The 26,411-nt window shown below is 36.7% G+C and overlaps 1 protein-coding gene across 3 annotated transcripts; it reads right to left on the minus strand.

The window, feature by feature from the left end:
- Positions 1-4,628: 4,628 nt before the first annotated feature.
- On the minus strand, positions 4,629-26,089 carry eml2 (EMAP like 2). Of its 3 annotated transcripts, none has more exons than XM_084126578.1 (22): positions 25,835-26,089; positions 20,299-20,484; positions 19,890-20,016; positions 19,367-19,471; positions 14,616-14,644; positions 13,683-13,812; positions 12,959-13,108; positions 12,159-12,228; positions 11,547-11,657; positions 11,281-11,376; positions 10,607-10,741; positions 10,316-10,415; positions 9,984-10,138; positions 9,578-9,703; positions 8,943-9,074; positions 8,264-8,331; positions 7,936-8,024; positions 6,721-6,818; positions 6,522-6,609; positions 6,335-6,430; positions 6,031-6,161; positions 4,629-5,396 (listed from the first exon to the last, which is right to left on the minus strand). In XM_084126578.1, the coding sequence occupies exons 1-22, from the start codon at positions 25,902-25,904 to the stop codon at positions 5,271-5,273; spliced, it is 2,418 nt and encodes an 805-aa protein (XP_083982704.1). In that variant the 5' UTR covers positions 25,905-26,089; the 3' UTR covers positions 4,629-5,270. The 3 variants fall into 3 exon arrangements, with proteins under 3 accessions (XP_083982704.1, XP_083982705.1, XP_083982706.1); XM_084126579.1 differs by lacking the exon at positions 25,835-26,089 and adding an exon at positions 22,659-22,935; XM_084126580.1 differs by lacking the exons at positions 19,367-19,471; positions 19,890-20,016; positions 20,299-20,484; positions 25,835-26,089 and adding an exon at positions 16,922-17,054.
- Between the last annotated feature and the right edge of the window lie 322 nt (positions 26,090-26,411).

Below are 26,411 nucleotides of genomic sequence, written 5' to 3' on the forward strand. Positions count from 1 at the left end.
GAGTGTCAACTTACAGTGGGTTCCGATCCGAATGCAAGGAGTCCATTACCATATAATTATATTAGATTGCTTTACACAGAATGCATTTTCGCATTCCACTGCACTGCTTTTACCTTGTATTTATATTCATATGTAAACATGCTCTAGATGGACGTGTTTGACCATTGCGCTCTCATCTCGCGCATGACACAGCGTTCTAAAAACACAGGCTCAAGTTAAAATAAATTTAACTTTTAGGCTACAAAAAAATGTATCACTTTACCCAGTTTTCTGTTTAAAGACTATTCTTATTTTATATGGAATATTGCAGTATTTATTATAAATAACTGGTCCATGTAAATTGTTATTTTGGTTAAAAAATGTATTTAAATTCATGTGTCCTAGTAATCGTCTAATCAATGACACCGATACTGCGAATATGCAAATTAGGATGTTAATCAAGGGATTAGTAGCATAATGTTCAGTGTGAAACATCAGTTTATGAGTAGGCTACCCAAGATTAATTGTTAACCCCCTTTAAAGTATGAACAGTGTGAAACATAAAGCAAGATATCTCAGGGTTGCGTGGTATTTTTCCCCAAACCAGTTCAGTGGAAACTCTGCACAGCCAATTCTGAAAATTTCATTTGTCATGTCAATTACAGTGCTGACTGCCCACACCAAACACTAATCCCTAACCCTATCCGTAGCCAAACCTTAACCAATTAAATTAGCCTAGTAATTACTGAGTAATTCCCAAATGGGGGTATACATTCCCAAGAGGGGACGTGAGCAGGTTCCATGGGGGTAGCTACGCAAAAAGATAATGATTTTGCTTGGTTTGTTATGCTTAGGCGGATCCAAAGTTTTAGCACTTTTTACTGTACCAATCTATTTTTATCAGAGGTGGACAAAGTACACAACTTCAGTACAGATACTACTGGTCAAATATTACTCCATTACAAGTAAAAGTTGTAAAGACTGATTTTTACTTAAAAGTACTTAAGTATCAAAAGTAAAAATGCATTGTTTTATTATTGTTGCATAGTTGTATGTAATACTTACAGTACCTTATGCCAGGGGTTCCCAAACTTTTCCATGCCAAGGCCCCCCAAATACCACTAGGTTCTGGCCAAGGCCCCCCGTATTGAACCCATCGACAATACTACGGCATATGTAGCAATAAATAAATAAAACATCTAGGTGAACATCAGATTATGTGATGGTGTTTGATACCAGCCAATCAGCAAGATGCACCGATATAGAGATGCACCGATTACAATTTTCAAGGCAGATTTCGATTTTTCATTTAGTTTGACCTGCCGATACAGATTTTAGCCTATTCTGATTTCATTTTTTCTAACCACTTTACAGCACACACAAATATTTATTTTATATATATATATATATATATATATATATATATATATATATATATTGTATATAATAAAACACCACTTTTACCCAAACTGATTAATAAAAACAAGTTTAAATGGATACATTCTCTATAAATATTTTTGTCTTCATTTTCTTTTCTGACATAGCCTACTCCAGTTCTTGTTAAAACACACTATACATGCAAATTATGTGCATTTTTTTGTGTGAAATCATATTTATTTTGTCCATCAAAAGTGTGCTTTCACTTTAATTGAGCGTGAGCAGCGCTACAAAAATAGACTCGGCGCCGAAACCCTCCGCTTCACTGCTGCTCATGCGACGCTCCTGCTTGACGCTCACGCGCTGCTCCAGCTCGCGGTGTGAATGCACTCACTGAACATGCACGCCGGAAAGAATTCGCGCTGCTCACGCGCCGCTCGCGGTCTGAAACGGCCGTAATTCACAAGGTTTCCTACATGTGCGTTTGCATGTGTGATGTTGATGTTGCGCGATGTTATTCATGCGGCGCCCGAGTGCATTTGAATATGTCAGATATGAAAATCACGTGAAAATCGGCCAATTCTTGTCACTAGCCGATCAATCAGATATCAGATACGCTATGCAACAAATTATTATAATGTTATTTCATAACAATACTCATATTAGCAATTTTTTAATTTTTTTTTAACGTTTTTTAACTTTTTTTTTCCAACTTGCTGCGGCCCCCCTGGCGCCCCCTGGCGGCCCCCACTTTGAAAACCCCTGCCTTATGCCTCTGAATATATGCCGGCCTACCCTCATATCAATATCACATTTATTTCTAGAACACAGTTCCAGTAGTGGGATTGAATGTGAGCTTGAATGAGTGCACTCAATAACGTCCACAATGGTTTCGGACACTCAAATGGCTGTTCCCTCAAATAGTGCTTTATTTAAAGTTTTTTGGCTTTTAGTATGAATATGTTAGCCTTACTGTTATAAGCTAGTGTGCTCCAAAACAGTGAAAAAATTTGCATTTAGAAGACCAAACCCAACGTTGAAGACAGATTGATGTCAGAATCCAATGTCAGACTGGTTGAAAATTGTGTTGATGTCAGAAACCAACATCAGTCGGGTTCTAATGTCAACCCGACTTTCATTTCCAACCAAAATCCAACGTCTGTCCGACGTTGGATGTTGACGTCAATCTGACGTCAGGTTCTGACGTCAACTCGACTTTGATTTCCAACCAAAATGCAACCCCTGCAACCAAAATCATCCCCTGACTGACGTTACTACTTTCTACTCGAGGACCTTGACAGAAATGTAGTGGAGTAAAAAGTACGATATTTGTCTTTCAAATGTTGTGAAGTTAAAGTAAAATGTTTCCAGAAAAAATAATACTCAAATAAAGTACAGTAGGCTACTCAAGTAAATGTACTTTGTTACTGTCCACCTCTGATTTTTATGAACCACTGAACTTAGCATATAGGACAATTCACACTGAGCAGCATATTGCGCTATCAGCCCATTTCATGACACGGTTTCTAGGCCGCAACAGAGGATGTGTTATTGCGGACTTAAGGCCTTGATTAGAGATAGGCCTACTGCCCAACATAATCCAAATTTTGAGCAAATAGATCTCTATTAATTTATGTGCATCCAGATGGTGACGCACAAAGGAAATAGTTTATAGTATAGGCCTACATAAACCGGAATTTGTAACATGCAAGTAAGTGCGCAAAAGGTTCCTGTGCGCACGCACATTTTTTCTTGTGCGCACACGAAAGTCTGTATATTTTTTATTTTTGCGAAGATCCTTTTTGGGCTCCGTAATATTCGATAGCAAAACATGTGAAAAAAATATATAAGTGCTAATCTGCCGCCATCTACTGGTTATAGTGGTAATTTGACGTTTTTTTTATTGTTTTTTTTTTTTTATAAAAGTGTTGAAATAATTAAAAAATATTGAAATTTAGAATGTCTATTTTGCCCAGTCTTTTTTTACCCACAAAATTGATTATTTGGTTTAATTTCGATGGAGTTGCTACTTGAGCATTACTGATGGGGTTGTGAGGGTACTTAAGGTTAAAAAGTTTGGGAACCACTGTTCTAGAGCCGTTAGTATCCTAATAAAAACAATCCAGTTTTGATTTTTCTGATTAACGTTTGACATCTTGGGACAAAATTAATTTCTAGCAATATAAAGGGCAAAAGGGGATAGAACTAGGCGCAACACATTTATTGGACAGATGCCTCCATTTTTCATGACTTAAAAGCAGGTCTATTTTGAGCTTCCATTGGCTTTAATCTTAGGCTGAAAACACTTGACGTAGCTGCTCATCACAGCAGTAGAGCAAGCTCCATCCGGCTAATTCTTCTCAAGAAGTGTTTGTCTAAAAAGAAGAGAGAACAGCTTTTCATTCCACTAAGAAGCAGATATTATTTCCCCCTCCATTCAGGAGCTGGAGAGCTGTAGATTAGAGCTCCCACACACAAGCGTTTTAAAAGCCAATATCTACTGTGTCGTTGCTGAGCAACCAATTATCCAAGATTTGCACTTCCTCTTTGAATGTTGTTTGCAATTAATGTTAGGAATATATTTTGTTTATTCTAGGGCACTGACTGTGAAGTATGTCGAGATGAAGATATGCCAGCTTGTTGCACAGCGGACATCAGATAATTTGATTGCTGCAATGCTCAATTAATTATTAATCGTCAGATAAAATCTTTGATTAAAAGACAGAGGCATTTTCACAGTGTAAATTAATGCCAGAACTCACTCTGCCTCAGTTATGTGCTCAGCTATAACAACGTAGAAAAGGGTGGATGGGTGTAACGAATATTGCTAAAACACTTTCCCCATTCAATTCCAAAGACACTTACAGTATGATTAGAGAGAAGGAAGGAAGGAATGAAATGGCAGATGTTCTGCAATTTCATCATTTGCCACTGAAGCAAGCAATTCATGCTTCAAGGAATTACTAGGACAGTCTATTCATGTACCCACACACACACTGAATAAGACTTTGCATGAGGAAAAAGTATGAAATACTTTAATTAACACCAAATAACTATTATTTGCCCAAAATATGGCCAGATACACACATTGCATAAGTTATGTTCTGGCCTGGATGTCAACACTTGAAATTGTAGATGGTGCAGGTGGCTGTTTATGTTGTAAAGTTTTACCCGATGACCTTTCCGACAGTCTCCGTGTAAATGTTGGCTGTAAATACAGTACATATTCCTAAATAAGCCTCAACTAGGAGATAGAAAAGCAAAGCCATGACTAAAGAAACAGCAACAGAGCTTTACTCGTCATTTTGTTAATAGGTCATAGCAGTTATTATGGTATATATAATAGAAACTACTATAGCTTGATATATAATTTTTTCAAGACACATTTTAGGAGTAAATTCATTGCTATATGGCAAACTTTATTAACAAATAAAAGGCAAAGCACAGCTTAAGTTCTCCCCTAGATATGCATCAAAAGCCAAGTGCCACAGCATTATTATGTATTTCCAATATTAAAATACAACCTCCACTAAGTGACAGCATTATATATTTCTATAGGCTTCAGCAACACAGATAAACGCAGCTAAAACTCTTTAAATAGGCTTAAATAGTGTCAACAGTAGACAACATGCTTCTTCTGCACCAGAGCTCCTTCTAGTGGTGATTCAGCAAAGCGTACAATTGACTTTAGAGTTAGCCAATTATCACCAATTTAAGCTCAGCCTCAACCCCTCAAACAATCATGGTAATTACACCCCGACAAGAGAGAAAACTGACTCTGTACCAGCACTTAATGGAAAACCTAATAAAATAGTACACAGTACAGGCAAACAGGACAGCAGGAAAGGGAATTAGGCACAGCAGTGCTGCCCTCTAGTGGGCAGGAGTCTACAGTGAGGACGGCTCAGATGTGACTAAGCGAGCACCCATTGAAGAATGCTGGTGTCTTTCCCACCAGTAGAAATAAGATGACTGTCATCATGGAGAAAGGCAACGTTGGTCACATGGCTGCTATGCCCACCATAGACATGGCTGGGAGCCTGCGGATGAAGGGAAAAAATGTTTTACAGGAGTATGATTTGATTGTAGGTGTATAACAATATATCACAATACAAAAACGTAACAATATGTATCATGGATAGTTCACCCAAAATAAAAATTACTGCGTGAAGAAAATTCTTCAAAAAAATGAAGAAAGTTTTAGTTTTAGTGTCAGTACTACATTAAACTATTATATATAATGTTGAATACAATGAATAATAAAGCAATGGGGGAATATTTGTGGGTCCTGATAATGCCAAATGTCTTATGTTACCAGTAAAAAGTGGCCTACATTATTTTAAATATATCTAGTGAGTGACAAGCATTTTCGTCTAAAATAATTCTGTATTTTCAGCTTCAGAATCATGAATATTTTATTCTAGTGTCACCATGGTCCTGTGCATCAGCACAAAGTCCAACCCTATTCATTTACACCCACAATGTAAAACCAAATTAGGCATTTTAATCAACAGTACATTTTTGGTTAACCTTTCATCATATGTCTTGGAGTATCGCAATAATATAGTATCATGAGTTCAGTATCGTGATATGTATTGAATCGTGACATGAGGGTATCTTTACACCCCTATTAGATTGAGTGACAAATTTCACAAAAAAAAGAGAAAAACTCACCCTTGGCTGGGAACAGGGGTTAGAGAACAAGTGCACTTTGCCAAAATCATCAGCTGAGGCAAGGAGGTTATTGTCATGTGATCTGCATACAGCATTAATGTCTGTGCCATCAGCACCCTCTGGCCAGATCCCTTAAAATAAAACAAAGCAACAAAATATCATAAAATAAAAAGGAAAGGGACGAGAAGAGGAAAAAGTGTTAATGTGACTATCCCAAAACTATTATTTCACAGCCATTTCCAGGAAAATAATTAAATGGAAGCTGATCTTTTTTCTTTTCTTTTATGTGTACGGTGTGACTTACCAAACACATTGAAACCCAGCACACAGGTGGAGGTGGCCCACTCTAGATTACGCACTGCATCTGCACTAGTTACATGCTTCCCACTGGATGCTTCCCCTTTTCAACAGGAAACATGACACCAGCCATTAAAACAATGACATCTGAGCTCCATTCACTGACAAAGCTGTTAGCGGAGAAAACAACTCACAGTATAAGATCTCATAGTCGCCTGAGTTGGTTACAATGAACTGGCTGTCGGTGGACCAGTCGAGATGAGTGACAAAGCTGGAGTGTCCCTACGGATGCAAGAGATGGTATTAAATGAGTGCTAATGGTCCCTAATTGATTACCATTGAAATAGAGAGATTTTTGAAGAGATGCTGAAGTAATTTCTCTGTTAAACTCACAGTGCATTTGCCAACACGGCTGTATTTCCTGCCATTCTCAGTAACGGAGTAGATGTAAACAAAGTTGTCATGGGAACCCACGGCCAGGTACGCCCCATCTGTGAGATAGAGGATGTCAGAGGTGATTTTGGACATACACTACCGTGTAAAAAGACTGTGGTCAGTAAGAAAAATATATTCTTTTTATTTCAAAGGTGACAGTTAAGACATTTTTAATGTCAAATAAATGCAGTTCCTTTGAACTTTCTATATATTAAAGAATCCTGAAAAAAATAATGACCGTTTCCACAAAAATATTAAACAGCAAAACTGTTTTCAACATTGACAGTAATAGGAAATGCAACTGTTTTTTTTTGTTTTGTGATGGTTGTTCTCAAGTCCCTTGTTTGTCCTGAGCAGTTAAACTGCTCAATGTTCTTCAGAAAACTCCTTCAGGTCCTGCAAAATCTTCAGTTTTCCAGCATCTTTTGCATATTTGAAACCTTTCCAGCAGTGACTTTGTGATTCAAACATTTACTGATGCTCCATAAGGAAACACAATGCATGAAGAGCCGGGGGGTGAAAACTTTTTAACAGGATGAAGATTTCCACATTTTTCTTATTTTGTTTAAATATCTTTTTTTCTTTTTTTTCTTTTCATTTTTTCATGTTTCCTGGAAGACCAATTAAGTACAATTGATCTTCAAATTAAAAAAAGTTTTCACCCCCTGGCTCTTAATGCATCATGTCTCTCTCATGAGCATCAGTGAATGTTTGAACTTTTTCAATAGTTGTGTTTGAGTCCCTCAGTTGTCCTCAGTGTGAAAAGATAGATCTCAAAATCATACAGAATAACCACTACAAAACAAAAAACAGTCGTGGATCACCCAGGTAACGACACACAGTATTAAGAATCAAGGGTATGTAAACATTTGAACGAGGTAATTTTTATAAATTCAGCTTTTTTTGGTCTTGTGGACTATATGTAAACATCTTTTATATAAAACATCTATTCAGGACAGTACTAAATAAAAAATAACATATGTATGATCCCTCTTATTTTGTTAAAATTAACATTTCGCAGATTCTGCAAGTTTTATGTAGCTAAACTTTGAGCATGACTGTATGTTTCATATATATGCATGTATTTCGCTAGAGTGAAAATAGGTTTAAGAGCCAAGAAACAGTGAATGAGGAATAGTTTTGACTAATGGCTAAAAGCACAAAAGATCACACCTGGAGAATATTTAACAACGGAGATGATTTCATTGCCGTCTGTATGCATAGAGACGAGATCACGGGTGTCAGTGTCCAGCACTAACCACCTGTAAGATGGGGAAAAAAAAGAAGAAAAAAAATATATACAGGTTTGAATACTGATGCATCAAATAAGTCAGAATTACAAATATTTTTAATTAAATGTACAGTTGAGGGAAAAAAACATCCTAATTTGAAAACAGAGCTGTTAAATATTTCTGCTTTTTTGTTGTTGTTGTTGAAAATCAGCTGATTGACATGTAAATTAAGTCAAAAATCATTTTAAAGTTCCCATATGCAACCATACCTTCCTGTCATGGTGCCCACAGCAAGCACAGGGCCATTGGGATGAAATCCAATGGTACGCCCAGGGTCCTAAAATAAAAATAAATCAATCAATAAAAAAACATATATATTTTACATATTTTTATACTATGTAAAAAAAACACTATGTATATATATATATAATTTAATATTTTAATATCAGTATTAAACAATAAAAATAAATACATATTAAAAATATATAAATAAATAAAAATATATAAACAAATAAAATTACATTTTATGATTTATTATATTGTTTTTTAATATTGTAATATGTATTAAAAAATAATATTTTATATAATGTAAACAAATAAAATTATATTTTATATTTTGATTTATTATATTGTTTTTTTATATTATAATATATATTTAACAAAAATAAATATCAAAAAAATATATTTTATACAATGTAAAAATAAAATATTACAGTATTATGTAGTATTGTAATATAATTTAATTTGCAATATTTTAATATATTAATATTAAACAATACAAATCTAAAATCAATATGCATAACAGCACATTCTAACAACATCTAAACCGAACATTTGTCCTCAAATTGAACATACAGTATACAAACTAAATATGCAAAGCAGATGAGATTATTTTTTATTATGAGTACATATCACTGGAATGTAAGAGTAAAACGGTTTCATACAAACCTCAATGGTCTTGCTCCATAGAGGCAGATGAGAAGATGTGTCCCAGAGATAGACTTGCTTGTCTTGACCACATGTCACAAACTGCTCAGTACTGGGATGCACATCCAAGCCCCACAACTCATCAGTGTGACCCTTGCACAGATGGAAAACATAGAGACCAGGGTAAGAATGGCAACAATGCCCTGTGCTTTGTTACTTTTGGACAGGTAGAACTGATTATTGGTACCATCCATTTCAGATAAATACCCATCAGGCATGTAAACACACATATCTGTAGTTGGTTGCTTTACATCTGCTCTCTTCCTGTACAAAGTGTGTGTTTTTTTGGCCAGTATAAACTACAATATGGTCCAGGGCCAGGACCGTCCTTAGGGGGGTGCAATTGATGCGACTGTACCGCGCCTCGGCGAACCGTGACGAAACACGTCCACAACCCCCCCACCTACTGAACGGACTGGGGGGGGGGCAGTGCGAGTTAGCAGAATGCTTGGGACGGCCCTGTCCATGGCATATGCTGTTTATAATCTGAGGTCTGGCTACATGAGACTGAGGAAAAATGATCTTGTTGACTTTTGGCAAAGATATAAGGCCAAAAGGCATCTAAACACAAGGTAATATAATCTGACAACCAATACCTGAACAATAGGAGTGAGGGAACCAGAAAAAGAGCCCCGTAGAACAGCGTTTCGGGTTGTTCCCACAAACAGCTCGTCCTGTTTTCCTTCAGCTAGAGTGCGGACGGGGCCGAAAGCCTCAGGAACCTGATTACAGAGAAACTATGTTAAGGAACGTGTAATCTGTACATCTCAACTAAAACATGATTTGTACGAATTGTTCTAAATTGAGTTAACTCAGTGCTGAAGTAGCTGAATCTAATAAATAAAATGCCTGGATTACATTTCACTACTAGGAATACGATAACATCATAACAATAAAAGTCTTTTTTTAGGGTATATGGTGATCATTAAAAATACGTATCCATCTCTGCATTTCATTATGAAAGTCAGTAAAATTTTAATTAGAACAAGACAACAACTTCACCTCAATCTCGCTCTTTTTGCGGTAGTCATGGTCCCACTGCAGCACCCTGCGGTCTTTCCCTCCTCCTGACACCAGCGTTCCATCCTTCAGCACACACAGAGAGAAGATCCCACCCTCATGGGCTCCCGAAACCACCTGGCTGATCTTGTTCCCCCCTTTAAATCAGAGTTCATCATCAAATCATAGGCTGCACTGAGGGAATATCTCCACTAATAACAGTCACACAGATGAAGGTGCTGTTTTTCTAACTGCCGTTACATAAATAGATGGATTAAATACAATTTATTATTTAAAAATGTGGCATTTGGATAATGGCATAATTATTTGCTGACCTTTAGCCCAGATGTAGATGTTTCCACTAGAATCTCCAGTGATTGCATCTCCATTCTCAGCAAAAGCGATGCAGAGAACATACTTGGGTTTTTCATGTTTCTGAAAGTATACCAAAAATATGAATACATTAAATAAAATCATCATAAATGTTCCTCGATTTCTGTGCTATGGGGATTTTGAATGCAAAATAAAATAAAAATAAAATTTCACATGCAGGCAATAAACTCAAAGATATCACTTAATGCGGATATTTCTCTATTAGTAATACTGAAAAGTAAATGCAACAAAACCTCAAACAGTCCCTGGCGTTTTGTAAGAGTATTCCCTTCCATTGTCCAAAAGTTGATGTGAGACTTCCCGCAGGTGACAATAAGGTTGGCCTCCATGGGGTGGAAGACGGCGCCCAGCACTGAGTCATTGGAACACTGCAAAATTGTGAGTGGATATTTGACACAAATCAAGATGCATTCTTCCTTAGTCTAAGCACATATATATTTCACAGGACATCAGTGACCATTGCACACTATTACAATATGTTAAATTTGTGAGCAAACGTGATAATTTTAGCATTTTAAACATTTAAATACATTCAAATCTACCTGAAACAGCTTGAAACAGAATATTCCAAGAAAAATACATCACAAAGTTATTTCAATTGTGGAAAGTGGGTGGGAAGGGGTTAAAAATATAAAGACGGATTGTTGATGTAAGGAAAGTAATTTCATAGGCCGCACAAGTCATTACATTACAAGATTAAGAGGACAAACATGACATCTTCCAGATGAAAATGCACACGTCAAAAAGATGTCATGGTGGCGTACATGTGCGGTCAGGGCTTTAAACCACCTGGTCTGTGAACACTCAGGTTTCTGTTATTAAAAGACATAATCACACAAGACACACTATGCAAGGAAATTGTACAGCAGGTCTAGTATCGCTGCTTTAATACAGGATGCCACCTCACCTTAACCTCCGCCAGCTGCTTTTCTTTCTGCCAGTCCCAAACAGACAAAATGTGATCATTTGCATCGTCAACCACACACAAATGAGCACCACCATTCTGTGAAGAGAAGAGGTATTACATCCATGTAAATACCATTGTTCATTCAGCCATTCATCACTGTTCAAATATTCATTGCCTATACCCATTGTGCACTTTTCTCATTGATCATATGGCATCAAAGCACACAGATTGTTTTATCAAGAACTTAAAAAAGGAAGTTGGCTTACCGACTTTGAGAAGGCAACACAGGTGGCGGCTCGGTCGAACACACCTGCTCCGATCACATGAAGAGTGTTCAGACTGACCGAGTCCCAGACACGGACATGAGGCTGCAAAAGCTGATAGGGAAACAAAGATTCACTTATTATATGCATATGAATGGAGCATCTTTAAATAAGATTAAAGGAATAGTTCATAGTTTAAAAAAAAAAAGTTCTCTTCTGCTCACCAAGGCCGCATTTATTTGATCAAAAATACAGTAACGACAGTAATTTGTGAAATAATCTTGCAATGTGAAATAACCGTTTTCTATTTAAATATAATTTAAAATGTTATTTTTTTCCTGTGATGGATACCAAGCATTTATTTGAAAGAGAAATCTTTTGTAACATTATAAATGTCTTTTCTGTTACTTTTCAGCAATTTAATGCATCCTTGCTGAATAAAAGTATATTACTTTAAGGTTAATATACAATGCTAATATACTTTGCAAATTGCTAAAACACTGATGTGAACTGTTATGAGCACAGTAGTTTCGTTCCTGAGCACACAGAAGGCAGGATTAAGCCGAAGGATTAACAAATCTTTATGCTGCTACACAATTTTAAATGCGAACTAACTTTGCCATCTTTGGATGTTCCGGCAACTTGTCCTGTTGCTATAGTGACCATGTCTGGATGGATGGCCAAACTGCAAAGAGAACATTGTCAGGATAAGTGCTTGTCACAAAAGATTTCCCATCTCTCTCTCTCTCTCTCTCTCACAGTAAATGAATGCAGTCTGATTCCAGAAAAAACAATAAACAGGTTGCAACAGTTTTGCAAGCAGGGATTTTGACAGTCACAGAGAAAGCATTCCAGTGTTATTTTAATTAGCGACAAATGTTAAATAACAACATTTTTGACAAGAGATAGCATGTTGTTGCTCAGTTACAACTTTTTTTTTTTTTTTTTTTTTTTACAGTTGGCAGCCAAACAGCATAAAAACACCACAAGGCAAAAGAGATCTAGTTTGATTGCAGGTATATTTGAATATACTGCTGGATTCGCTTATCTTAAAGATAAGAGTCTGTTAAGCCAAGCAAGATCTGGTACTAAAAATGCAAATTTGCTCAGAAACTAGCAACACTTCCTGAGTACATTGGCTCTTTTTGTTGAATGATGGCGATACAGTGGTACAATATATTTGTTCATGAAGCTGATAAGCACAATGATAACATCTTTTGGACCTTTGAACAATGACCTAGTTTGAGAATAATCTGCAGGAAATCGGAAATGCTTTTTTCTCTGTATGACATCAGCACTAGACTGATTTATCTCCCGTAGTAGTTCCACCAGTGCTGTTAATCTTCATTAACTGTAGAGTAAATGAGCAAAAGTATGTAGAAAGAAACCATAAAATCAATATATATTTAACTTACCACTTGACATCATCATTATGGCCTAGATAGTGTCTTTGTTGCTGCTCTTCTACGTTGTATAGCACCACTACCGAAGCATTGAAGTACACAATCTCCCCCGTCGGCAACAGGTAGAGGTTGGAACGGCAGTCTCTTCCCCTATAGCCGTAACTAATGAAGTGTGTTAAGAAATAAAAAGCTTTTTCATTGACACGTACAGTACTTTTAAAGCTGCAGTCCGTAACTTTAGGCGCTCTAGCAGTTAATAAACAGAAGTGCATGCGTCTTGTTTACGTCTATGACGAGTCACGCAGGTACTGGGCTTCTCCGCAGCGGTACGACACAAACTAGTCTAAAAACACTTATTATAGGTGTACCGTAGTAAAAAACATGGTTTGGAAAATGAATTCATTATGTACTCACTTATTATACACATTTTGTCAATTTTGAACACAAAAAAAGGACTGTAGCTTTAAATTAGCACATTTCAAATGGGTTCATTTGCATTTCATTTCAAACTATTTAAGAAATAAGCTGAAATTTAATTGAAAATCACTGATGCACTTTATTAATTGTACTTGAAAAGTTGATAGCCATTAATTAAATTATTGTAAAATAATAAGAATAAAATATACATAAACAACTTCACAATGATCTATCAAAATACATCATTATTCATTAGAATATCTGCACAATTCACTTTAGTTACATTATAAAATAATTTTCAGCTAAATCACAAGGATACACCCACTGAAGTTTTAGCTTGCGCTCTGGCAGCGCCACCTTGTGGTCAAGGTTGTAGGCTTCCTTCCGCTGGTCTGGAATATGCATGGTGATTGGACGTCCACGTATGAACATCCTAACGTAACCATCATCTGTTCAAGAAGGACAGAAATGTTAGCGGCCAAACAGAAACAAGCAGTAAACATGGTTTGTTAAGGATGATTTGTCAAATTATCCTGGCCCTACTGACAGAACTATGTTCACTTAGAAACCAACTTGCCCATTACAGAATGAGACTAGCTGAAAGCATTACGTCGATCCATAATAGTTTTTATCTGTAATGCACACGATAATGGGATCAAGTCAGGCTAATACATAATTTCCCATAACACAGGGCTCAGTCTCTCCCTGCACTGCTAGTTAAACATAGCTAAACAAATATTACATGCATTTATATAAATATATAAACATTCTTTTTCCTCCACTGGAAAAGGAAACACTGTAATGGAATAAAAAGTTTGTTGTAGGCCTACTCACTCCCACAGTTTATATGTAGCAGTGTTATTTTAGTATTATTTATATACTATTTAATAATATTTTGAAATAGGTTTTATTTTTATACTTTTTATTTTAATTTTAGTTTTTATAATTTTACTATACACTTTTGTTGTTTTATTCTTTTCTATATTTCTATGTAGCTTCAATTTATTTTTATATCAGTTTTAGTAAGTATGAGTACCTAAGCTTAAACTTAATCATGCAGCATTTTTAAGGTATTTTCTAAAATAAGTTTTTCATCATACATTTATATTTTATTTCAACTTTATTTCAGTTAACACATAAAGCACTAAAGGCAATACCAAACAGCTATTGATTTCTCGCTCAATATAAAAAAGGACTTTTGTTTTTATTGGGTGATATTCATCATATGCCTTCAAAATAGATGAAAACTTACCAGCATTGAAGGTGCACTCTTTGGTTTTGCTGAAAGACCAAAAGAGAAAGGGGTCAGTCATTCATTTATACCTTCACAGACAACAAGCCAGACAAGAACAGCACCATAAGTTAAACAAAAACTTTCTAAAATCATTTCTGAAAAGTTTTGTTTGCTGTCTTTGACTTGTGTTTTGTATGAGGATGACTAATTCATTGAGCTCATCCATTAATACTGACCCAGCTTTCATGTGGCCTCTCATAGATCTGTGCAATGGAGAAAACACTAAGCTAAAGTGACAGGAGGAGGAGGGCACCCAAAACTGCTTTCAACTAAATACAGGAAATTTCAGAGCTTGTTTACATGACTAAACACATTTGGTGGGGTGCCAGCACTGGTGGTGATTTTGCTTTGAAAACGAACATGGACAAAAATATTCTAAATGTCGAGGCCTTTATATATATATATATAAAAGATTAAATGTTCAATTTGTGTCTGTGTGTGCATTTTGTAGCTGCTTTTCCAAACCACACAGTTTTCCACTTCCTCTGTGCTGATGCAAGACTGTCATGAGTGACAGCCTGTCTTAGACAGCTGAAAGTAATAAATTAGACCCATCAATCCAGCATTATTTGCTAGAATACTTTTGCGGAACTCAGGGATCCTCAGAATGGACAGCAAACAGTTTATGAAATTAAATGTTATGTAAAGGGAAGACAGAAGGATCGTGGGTGCCGTCGAAAAGAAACGCTCCCACAGTGATCTGTTTGTGTCCAGGCATGCAGAAACCATCCAAACACTTCATTAAAGCAAAGACTGAACCAAAGCAGGCCACACCAAAGCAAGCCAATCTCTAATAACACCGGTTTAGAGTGGTGTGTAGGCTAAAATAAAACAATATTTCCATTAGCCAGTGTGGTTGCTTTTATATATATATAAATGGAAATATATATATATATATATATATATATATATATATATATATATATATATATATATATATATATATATATATATATATATATATATGGAAATATTGTTCAAATGCACAATGATTATATAATTATTGTGCATTTGCAACCTTTAAAAATATTTTTTTTTAGGAAAATATGTGAGGAATGTGATGAATAGTTCATATCATTTGGATCCACATAGGGTGTGTTAATTTTTTTTTTCTCAGCAAGCATGCTGTTGATTTTAAGCAATTTATATTGTTTATGGACATTTATGGAACATTTCAGTGCTCCACACACCTGATTTTAGGTGATGGCACACAAAATGGCAGCTACTGGCAACATTTTCTCAAAAGCACATCACGGAAAAATCTATTTTACCAGTAATGACCCTAGGCTGTGTAGCAACCAAACTCAATATAATGCAGTGGGTATGCACCACTAATGTGCGTGACCTCATACTAATGCATTGACTATGCACACACCCATCCATACCACACACAGTGCGGGTGACGATTTGACGATTTATGGATTTAATACATGAAAATCACCACACAGTGTCTTTACAGATACATGCATGCACAGTATCTTTACAGACTAAATCAAATCTCTAAAGGAAGTGATTCACTAAAACTTCTGTTGAAGTTCTCTGGACATGATGTCCTACAAACCATTTTATTTCCTGATGTAGAGCACTCACTCTAATTTGCCTTCAAAGAGCTGTCTGTGTGTGTGTGTGTGTGTGTGTGTGCGTGCGTGTGAGTGTGTCTGTGTGCGTGTGAGTGTGGCAGTGGGTGGGTTTCATGTTTAATACATACAGCTGAGCAGCAGTAACAATCAATATCTAACTCAAATTGCTAGCGAAGCAATGCACTAAAGCAATTAGTAAAATGTATGCATTATATGTATTACATTACTTGAAAGGGAGTTGAATGGATAACAAGGATTCAGCCTGACAATACCAGATGGAAACAAGCAATCAAAACCAGATGGAAACATTTACATTTTTGCTAAATGACTCACAAAATGATGCAAAATTTCCCTAAAAAAAACACAACAACAACCAAACTGAAGGCTTGCAACAGCAAAGTAAATGCATAAGCAAAAGGTTGTCAGATTCCATCAATGTTTTTAAAGTTTGCTCATAGTTTTTTTGTTCCCAATTGGGAAGTTACGTCACCAACTTAGCCCAGGTGATTTCGCTTTGTTTATCTATAAAACCCATGATGCTATGAATATTCTTGTTTGCCTACCAATGTTTGCTTTGTTGCAGGAAGCTGAAAGCAATTCCATTATCAACCTCACTCACCCTATAACTACCAAAAGTATTTATTTTGAAGACCTGAAAGAGCTTAACAAGAACATGAGTTTTACCTTGTCGACCTCTTCATGTTGTTTTTCCCGTTATTCAGTTTAAGTGCTAGCTGGAGTTTGCAGAAGCGTCAGGCAAAAGACTGAGTTCCTTGTTTGAGTAAACTTAAGCTCTGCAGGAACATGGATCTCACTAACCAATGGGAGGACACTTCCTCAGTGTGCATGACAGCCCTTTTCTGGGTGACCACTCCCCTCAGTGCTTTAATGCAGTAATATGAAGCGCACTGTGGTCAGGAGACTGTTTCAGTGGTGTATGTCAACCAAGTGACTGCGAAGAGCTGCCATGTGCCATACAAACAATCATCATGCCATAAATATAAAACTACTAAGGTGTAGGATTATCTGCTGTACAAACATCCTGCAGGAGCTTGGTGGGAAACCTGTTGGAAATGATACGTAACCCTTTAGTAGGATGAAGCTCTTATTATGTAGTAGTTTGCAATAGCAACAAAGGTTTAATGGACTCATATGATGACAAGCTTGAAGTGTTCTCTATTCAAATGTAATTTTTACCCTCCTTTTCACTATAAAAAATAGTGAATATTGAATTGAATTGAACACTATATTAAGTGGTAACCTGGTTAATGGATTTCTTTTTATGAAATTTTAATGTGAGTTTTCCAGTGGTTGCTATTCAGCTCTGACAGTCAGGATCTTAGTCAATAACACTTTTATTGACAGATAACTAGCTTGAACATCAGTGTTTACCTTCCTTCCTGGAACTCCGTGTATACTCAACCATAAATTATTTATGACTATTTGATCACATTGTTCCTAAGCCTTCTTGGTGTGTGCACAACAAACACACTTAGTAGTTGAAATATCTCACTTAACAAGAAACAAAACAGTATACACTAACACTACCATTCAAAAGTTTGGGGTTGTAAGATCTTTTAAATGTTTTTGAAATGCTTTTATGCTTTTTTATTAGATCAAAAATTCTGTAAATTTTTTAGTAATATTGTGAAATGTATTTTCAATTTAAAATAACTGTTTTATATTTTAATATATTTTAAAATGTAATATATTAAATTTAAATTTTCAGCATCATTACTACAGTCTTCAGTGTCACATGATCCTTCAAAAATCATTCTAATATGCTGATTTGGAAACAATCTTGATTATTGTCAATGTTGAAAGCAGTTGTGCTGCTCAATATGTTTTGTGGAAACCATGATACATGTTTTTTTCAGGATGAAATGATGAATATAAAGTTTTAAAGAACAGAATTTATTTGAAATACAAATCTTTGGAATATAAATCTTTTACTGTTGTAATCTTTTCACTTTGGATCATTTTAATGCATCTTTACTGACCCCAAACTTTTGAACAGAAGTGTATATTGTCTATGTACCAACATTAAAGGGTTAGTTCACCCAAAAATGAAAATTCTGTCAGTAATTACTCACCCTCATGTTGTTCCTATAACTTAATTTGTGTTCCGAAGATGAATGAAGGTCTTACGGGGTGTAAGACCTTCATTCATCTTCGGAACACAAATTAAGTTATAGGCTTCTAGGTAATCGATATCTGCCATCCCAGAAAAGTTAGTAAAGACATCGTTAATATAGTCCAAGTGACTACAGTGGCTCAACCTTAAGTTTAAGGTCTGTGTTGCACATCACACGCATCACACACATGACCAGCGTCGGCCAATAGTGAGCCTACGTGTGACGTACAACACAGACGCGCTACGCTTAAACACTACGTGAAAAAACTCGAGGCCCAGAGAGAAGGAAATGAATATGGAATAAAGTCGTTATTTTGGGGGTTTTTTGCGCACAAAAAGTATTCTCGTCGCTTTATAAACTTAAGATTGAGCCACTGTAGTCACTTGGACTATATTAACGATGTCTTTAATACATTTTCTGGGCCAGCAAGTTATAATGTCTTAGAAGCCTATGGAGAAATGATCCAGCACTCAGATTTCATCAGAAATATCTTAATTTGTGTTCCGAAGATGAACGAAGGTCTTACGGGGTTGGAACAACATGAGGGTGAGTAATTACTGACAGACTTTTCATTTTTGGGTGAACTAACCCTTTAAGGTAAGAAAACATGGCTAGAACTCTGTTTCTATGAACCAGAACACACAATGGTAACCTTTAACAATTGCAGACCATTCTATTTAAATAAATAAAGGCCTAAATAGGCAAAGCTGTACATTTCATAACAATAACATAATCATCTGATTCAGCTCAAATCATGGTCTAACATTGTATTGTATAAAATGCTGTCTATAGATGGTCCTTCTCTTCCCCTACTGTCTCTGGTGTCTTGCTGACCAAAAGTCTAGCTTTGTCATCTAATTAGACACTGAAGTAGCCTCTATTCTTAGCTTTGTTGACATCTTGTACTAGTCTCAAGGCTTGGAAGGAAAGAGTTTTCATCTCTTGTACAGAAAAATCATTGAGTTTAATGCACTTTATTTAGATGAAAAGGTACCCGTCTCTCTTTCCACTTGTTGAGCTGCCAGATGAGGTGGTTCTGCTGCGGGAATCGGCCATCTCCTTCTTCACCGTGGAAAGGCGTTCTGTGGACATGCTCTTCCTGACACACAGAGACAAGAGTAATGAGTGAGACACAATGCAGAGGACAGGAAAGAAGGACATCAAAGAAATGTTAGTCTGGATGGAAGTATTAAACAACACAGCAGGCTCTTTGTGGTGTTGTGGTGGGACAACAAGCATTTTCTCAAGTCCACATGAATACAAATGATTAATATCGATTATGAATTTTTGAACTGTAAAAGTTTTCAGGTACTTAATTATATAGGGATCTTTTAGGCTAAATGTTCCAAATAGTTTATTACTCAATACCGCCATCTTGAGGTCGAGAAGTAATACTGCACTGATGTTGTTGAGCAACAAATGTCTTGGTGTAGAATAAATGCAAATAAAATGGCATTTGAAAATGTGTAGAGATAATATGCAATAAAAATGATATATATCTTGCTTATAACTCTCACCTTTTGATAGACATCAGTACCTCCTTTTTCGGAGAGGAGGGAGAGGAAGGGTAGCCACTCAAGCGTTTTGTTTGCACATAGCCATTTGTCAAAGGCTTGGATGGCAGAGCTTGCAGTATCTGACGAACTAAATCAGGAAGGAAGAAACAGAGGAACAAAGCGAGATGACATGCAAATTATCTTCACCTCCCACATGAAACTATTTAAAATACATCCCTGTTCGAAATATCCAATAACAGTTAAGAACCTTGAATGCTAACACAAAGGTTACATCTCAAAATGCACCCTTATGCAAGGTTACCCTCAGATTATCAGTTTAAGTTGCTTTTGATGGAAAAATATCTTCCAATGGTTTTCTAGGCTCTAACACGTAATGATAATAAGCAGAGGGCCACGATGAAGCTCTGACCTTTAGTAGGTCCACGTTTCTTGCTGCTGGTCTGTGTGATCTCCTCACAGCAGCCCAGCCTTCTCAAAGCATCCGCCAGCGCCGCCTTCAGCAGCTGAATCTCGTCCTCCTGCAGCTGCACCCTCTGCTCCAGGTGAGAGAGACGGTCATCCATCTCCATCCCACTCCCAGCTGATACATTGTCATCTGAAAGACACAAGCAGATAGTCATAGCATGAGAATTTGTACTGACTGGAATTTGTACATTACAATTGGTCCAAAGCTGTTAAACTTTCTTCTGTGGGACACAAAATAAGATATTTTGTGCTCCAAAGAAGAAAGTCATACAGGTTTTGGACAGCATGAGAATGGGTAAATGATGAGAGAATTTTCTTTTTTGAGTGAACTATCCCTTTAAATCAGTGGTTCTCATTCCAAGTCTCCCATTAATCCATTATACAATCAAAGGCCCCCCAATATAAAGTAAGATACTGTATTTCCTCTGGTATTTCTGATGTAATTATGATAACACTGCTTGTTTTCCAAATTTTTATTAAAGGAGCTGTATGTAAGAAATGTATTTCAATTAATCATAAAATGGCCCTGATATGTCACTAGACATTAAGAAATCATGTTCATTTCAAATACTTATATCACTGACAACAGTAGTCTGGCCAGGATATTGTCATTTAAAAAGTGAAGTTGCAGCCCTCAACTGATGTCGATGTTGTCATGTTGTGTTTTGGCCTGATGCTCCACCCTCCACCTATCTACCAATCACGAAGTCAGTAGTGTTTCGGCATCCGGGTTGCCAGCTCTGCTCTAGTTTCCACAGCTACATAGCAGCCTACGTTCCTGCTGGATCCTGCAGCCTATCTGGCAACCTCGAGTCAGGGGGGAGGGGGAGGGGATACACCGCTCTACAGTAATTTGAAAGTGATTGCAGTACCAGTTTTGGCCACAATCTTACATACGGCTCCTTTAACAGAAACTGGTATTGTTGATATATTAACAATATATGATTTATGAATTTGTGATTCTAGAAATTTCAAGAACTATGAAAAAAAAAAAAAAGGTTATTGTTTAATATAAAAAGACTTCAGATTACATATTAATAATATAAAATTTGATTAATAATAATATATGAAATGATTTTAAGTCATCCTGCTTTCCACTTGGAAATTAGCTGAGACCGCCTAGTGGGCTCCGAGAACTGATGCTTTAAGCCGTTTTTAAACAATGGACCCTTTTCACAGACTGACACAGTTATCAACATCGCAAATCTAGTAAAGTTGGTCATATTTTAATTTATAAAAAATGTAATATACATTTATATAGTGTTATATTACTATTTCAGTAAATGTCAAATAAATTAATTGACGCTGCTGAGGGTGTTTTTAATGCAATGGCTGAGGGATTGATGGCAAATCTGACATGTGGAAAGTTCATTTTAATTTACACACTCGTTGGACACTTAAAAACTGTACATATGTCTTTGCATAACAGAATATAAAAACAAATAGCATTTACTTTAATGAATTATAGCACAACATTTTTTCAGCTAAACATTTGAAATGATAAAACAATGCAAATATTATATAAAATAAAGATAAAAAGTATTTGTACATGTGTGGTTACCTTTCTAGCACACCTGTCACTTCATACATTGACTAAAATGTCCTGTTGGTTATTGAAAAAAAAAGTGATGGTAGTTCTAAGAAAAGCCATTTGTTTGCAGTTTGCACTAATAATTTTTTTTGTTGCATTTTTAAGTGTTGGAAAACTTTCAACATGAAAACATCTGTGATTAAAAAGAGAGATTACATAGGCACTTTGAATAATTTTTACCCAATTTTACTCAACAAAAATTATTAAAAAGCTGAAAGCATGAGTGGACAATTGTTTCTAATGCTGATTCAAAGTGACGGCAATTGGGTGTATTGCATTTAAATATCCAACTTATACACAAAAATAACAAAAATCACACAATAATCAAAACCAGAAGGAAAATTCCTGTCACATTTACATTTTTCCAAATGTAGCTCCTCAATTTCATATTTCACATAAAAAAAGTGGCTCCATCTCTGTTTCAATCTCAAAGGCAATGCAACGGGCTGCATGCTAAGTATAAACCTCTGTTAGTGCCTGAACCTGCTAACACATGGAGATCCCATCCATAAAGTGGCATCAGCAGGTGGTGAGCATGTCAACTGAACTAATAAAAGTGAAAGAAAATAGGATTCAAAAGTGGAAGGTGAGAAGAAAGCAGGATTGGAGCTAGTGATGCTGGAAGACAAAAGCAGTCTGGAGGAAACCGGATGCTCACTAACCAAGCGCACTGAAATATTCATCATCCCGCTCTGCTTGTATTCCCCTCCTACCTGCCATTCCAGTCAGTACTATGTCCGCCTGTCAGTCACCCGCTCAGACAGCCTGATCCGCTGCAGCTCTCTAGGGGTTTCCTAAAGGTGCCAAACGTCTGCCTGGCCAAAGATTCTTTCTCCCACCTTCCCCTTGGCTTGCTGGATGGCTGATCCCGTGCCTGGACCTTCCTTCCTCCCCCTCCCCCACCCTCAGTGCTGTGTGTAGAGGAGAAGGGTGATGTTTGTAACAGGACGCTGTTCCTCGTCTCCTATGCGGTAGAAAACTGCTGGATGTGCTGTTGGCAGAGAGAGAGGTTTGGCTCGACTCCAGACCTGTTAGCCAGGCACTATCAGGAAGTGCACTGACCAGCCTCTCCGTTAATAGCACACAGAAGCGCATGTCAGTTTGACAATTTATGGCTTGTTGTTTCATACCCCTGGGGCGCATGCTCATTTTCTTATCATTTGAATCAATACGATTCACATCAGGGATTTTTAAATGCATTCAACTTGTTAATATCATAGTCTGACCATAAGATCTTCATGTACAACATTTAAAATCTGTCTAAACCATCCAACTGTACAACATGGATAGACACCCTCTCTGACCCAGTCATCATGACATATACTGTCTACCCATCCATCTGTCGTTCAGCCAAACCATCTGTCGTGGAAATGGACCTACTGAAAAACCCAAACAATGACCACAATGTACACTGATCCTTGAGAGAACCTGTAATCCACAAGAACTGATGAAACAGACGTCTCTAAGTGACAACAGCAACAAGCTGTGGACAATGGTTGTTAGAATGAAGAAGCCATAGTGATAACATCGAATTCTCTAACAAGACCTTCAGTGATTGACTGAAATTATGATTAAATATTGAATTTTACTCAAGCATTTTAATTGTGCTTTATTTTTTTATTTCTTCATTTTTTTATTAAATAAAAATATCAATAAATAATGTATATATAAAGATAAATATGTATATAAAATACAATAATTTTATGTGTTTGTTCTTAAAGGTGCAGTAAGCAATTTCTGAAAAAAGCTGTTGATATTTCAAATCACCAAAAACAAACACACCCCAACCGAAACGGATCACACCCCATATTTGATAGCGCCGCCCCCAAATTCACAAACACACTGGCACAAGCACCTCCCCCTTAATGAGTGCATACGCCCCTTGCTGCTGATTGGCTATAAGTGTGTTTTGGCCAAGCGGCAACCATCCAGTCTCTCTCTTGAATCCAACACGGAAGTGACTTGAACTGAAATTAATCGACTGGCCGCTAGAGACACGGTCCAAAAGAGAGTCAATCCCATATACCCTCCATGTTAAAATGCCCAACTTTACAGCAGACAATTTTTTTTTAGCCTACAGCCTGGTACAAAAAGTGGTTTTGGTCTATATAGCTAATTTTGCCCTTCATGACAACTGTGAGGGTGGTGAATTTTTTTCATAACTCATCCGTTTAAATTAAATTAAGCCTTAAAGTTCTGCATAATTAAGGGCGTGGCCACTTGAGTGACAGGTGGATTGCCGCTGCTGTCACTGCTAGCCGCTGCTGTCTGTCAGCCGCCACTTCACCTCAGCTAATCCCGCCTCTTTGCCCATTTTCGGTTATCCGGGAGTGATGCGCTGCCACGATGGCGACAGCCTGCTACGCCCACTTTGGGCTTCAAAAATGCTCTTTAGAAACCTACGGGTGACATCACGGACACTACGTCCATATTTCTTTTTACAGTGGTTTTAGCGCTCGGTCTGATCCACTTTCAACAGCGTTTCTCAAAAATCGATTACTGCACCTGTAAATTGCTTTGAAATATTTGCATCGGCTGTATAGAACTTTCTGTGGTTTTGAAATGTATTTTATATCAGTGGTTCTCAACTAAATGTATTTTATATCAAGTGGTTCTCAACTGGTAGGCCACGACCCCAAAATGAGTTGCAGGTCTATTCTGGGAAAAACTATTATAAATGGAAATAACTAAACATAATTATTCAGCTAAGATAGCAGAACTGATAGGCTTATCATCCTTAAGGCAGGAGAAATATCTTATCTTATCAATATCTTTTGTCGCTGAGGTCAAAGGACACGTGTTCAACAAACTTTATGGTATTTTGATGCACATTCATCAGTTGGTAAAGTGGATAATACTAATGCAATATTTAGCCTAGTATTTTATATGAGTAAATCGCATTTCTGCTGTTGTTCACAGTATGCAAATAATAATAATAATAATATGTTTTATTTATACAGCGCCTTTCCAGGGCTCAAGGATGCTTTACAATAAACAAACAACAATAAAGGCACGTCAAACAAAGTTGTCAGACGTGTCACGCATGTCAATTTTGCCTATGCATTGTCATGGTAAAATTCAGTATGATAATCAAATCTGGTGCTCTGCTGGGTCACCAATTTAAATAATTCAAAATATGGGTCCTACAGAAAAACTAGTTGAGAACCACCGCTTTGCAGATAAAATATATTTTGACTAATGTTTGATAATGATTAGATCATTGTATTAATAGTCATGATAATGCTGAAACAGACATGATGTTTACAACTAAGCTTCAAGGTATTGTTATCATAGGAATAACCCTGGTAAATCCATCTTAATAGGTGGGTAATGTTATTCACTAATAAGCAACTTAGTACATTCTTTCCACTAAAACCTTAGCTGAAACCAAACAACAAAGCCCAAGTGAAGCAAGCTAAATCAGGTTTGCTGAGGATGAGAGGCTCCAAGCATATAAAAAGCTGATGAGAAAATGAATAAAAAATGTAAACAACACATAATGTACACGGATTGTAATTCTCAAATATCTTTCAAGAGCCTGAATCTGGGTAGATGGTCATCCCTGTACCATGACACTGATCCAAACCGCAAATATGCGATAAGAAAATAATTTAAGGGAGAATGAAATTTGCATTTATAACCAGGATATAAAACTGGTCAGTAATTTAAACAAATAATATTCATCACATAACCCTGAGACAGTTTCTTTTGTTGAGCCCTCGCAGGCAGTGACGCATTGACAAGACAATAACATTACATTGCTGTAATGTTGATGTAAAACTGATATCAAAGACAAGACGTCTGAAATGGAAACGAAAACAAACCATCTCGTGTGTGGCTCTCTCGCGCATTCATTATGAATGCTCAGTCAAGTCGCTGCCAAACTTACCGTTGCAATACCGAAGCAGAAGGGTGTTCGTGTCATACAGGTTCCCACATGAGGCTACTCGCTCCGACATGTCCTTCTTCTGATCAATTCCTTTATTATTTCTCTCTTAATCGCCGGTCTTCCGATCCGCCAGCCTACTTTCCTCACATACGAGTCAGCGCCTTCAACACCTTTCCACCGAACAGCCGAAGTCAACCTGTGCTGCCTGCGTTTCTATAGCAACAGCCTCACCGCTGATCTGCTGCTTTCCAGAGGGAACAAGAGTGCATGTTTACTCTTGGAGTCCCATAATATGCAGTCACTACTTCCACTATTAGCATGATTTAAATATATATATATATATTCAGATATGAGACGAGAGGCAGGCTAGTCAAATTAACAAGCCCCGAGGACAAAAACCATATCGAGATATTTAACTGTTTTACACAGGTAACGTTAGGCTATACAAGAGATAATGCTATTTCCTTATTGCCTGTAACAGGTCTAAAGATTTCTATCTTGGGAATTTACTTGTTAATGATGCTGGTGTCATAAAATGTCCTTTACAGTCAAGCAACTGTTTCTACTCTTTAACATT

Source organism: Abramis brama, assembly GCF_963993115.1.
Source record: "Abramis brama genome assembly, chromosome: 10".
Lineage (NCBI taxonomy): Eukaryota > Metazoa > Chordata > Actinopteri > Cypriniformes > Leuciscidae > Abramis > Abramis brama.

Coding starts and splice junctions, on each gene's coding strand:
- eml2 (XM_084126578.1), bottom strand. CDS start 25,904: ATGTCGGAGCGAGTAGCCTCATGTGGGAACCTGTATGACACGAACACC. Junction 14,645..19,366: donor ACAAGTGGAAAGAGAGACGG/GTACCTTTTCAT, acceptor TTGGTCTTTCAG/CAAAACCAAAGAGTGCACCT. Junction 8,332..8,942: donor TATGGAGCAAGACCATTGAG/GTTTGTATGAAA, acceptor TTTTTATTTTAG/GACCCTGGGCGTACCATTGG.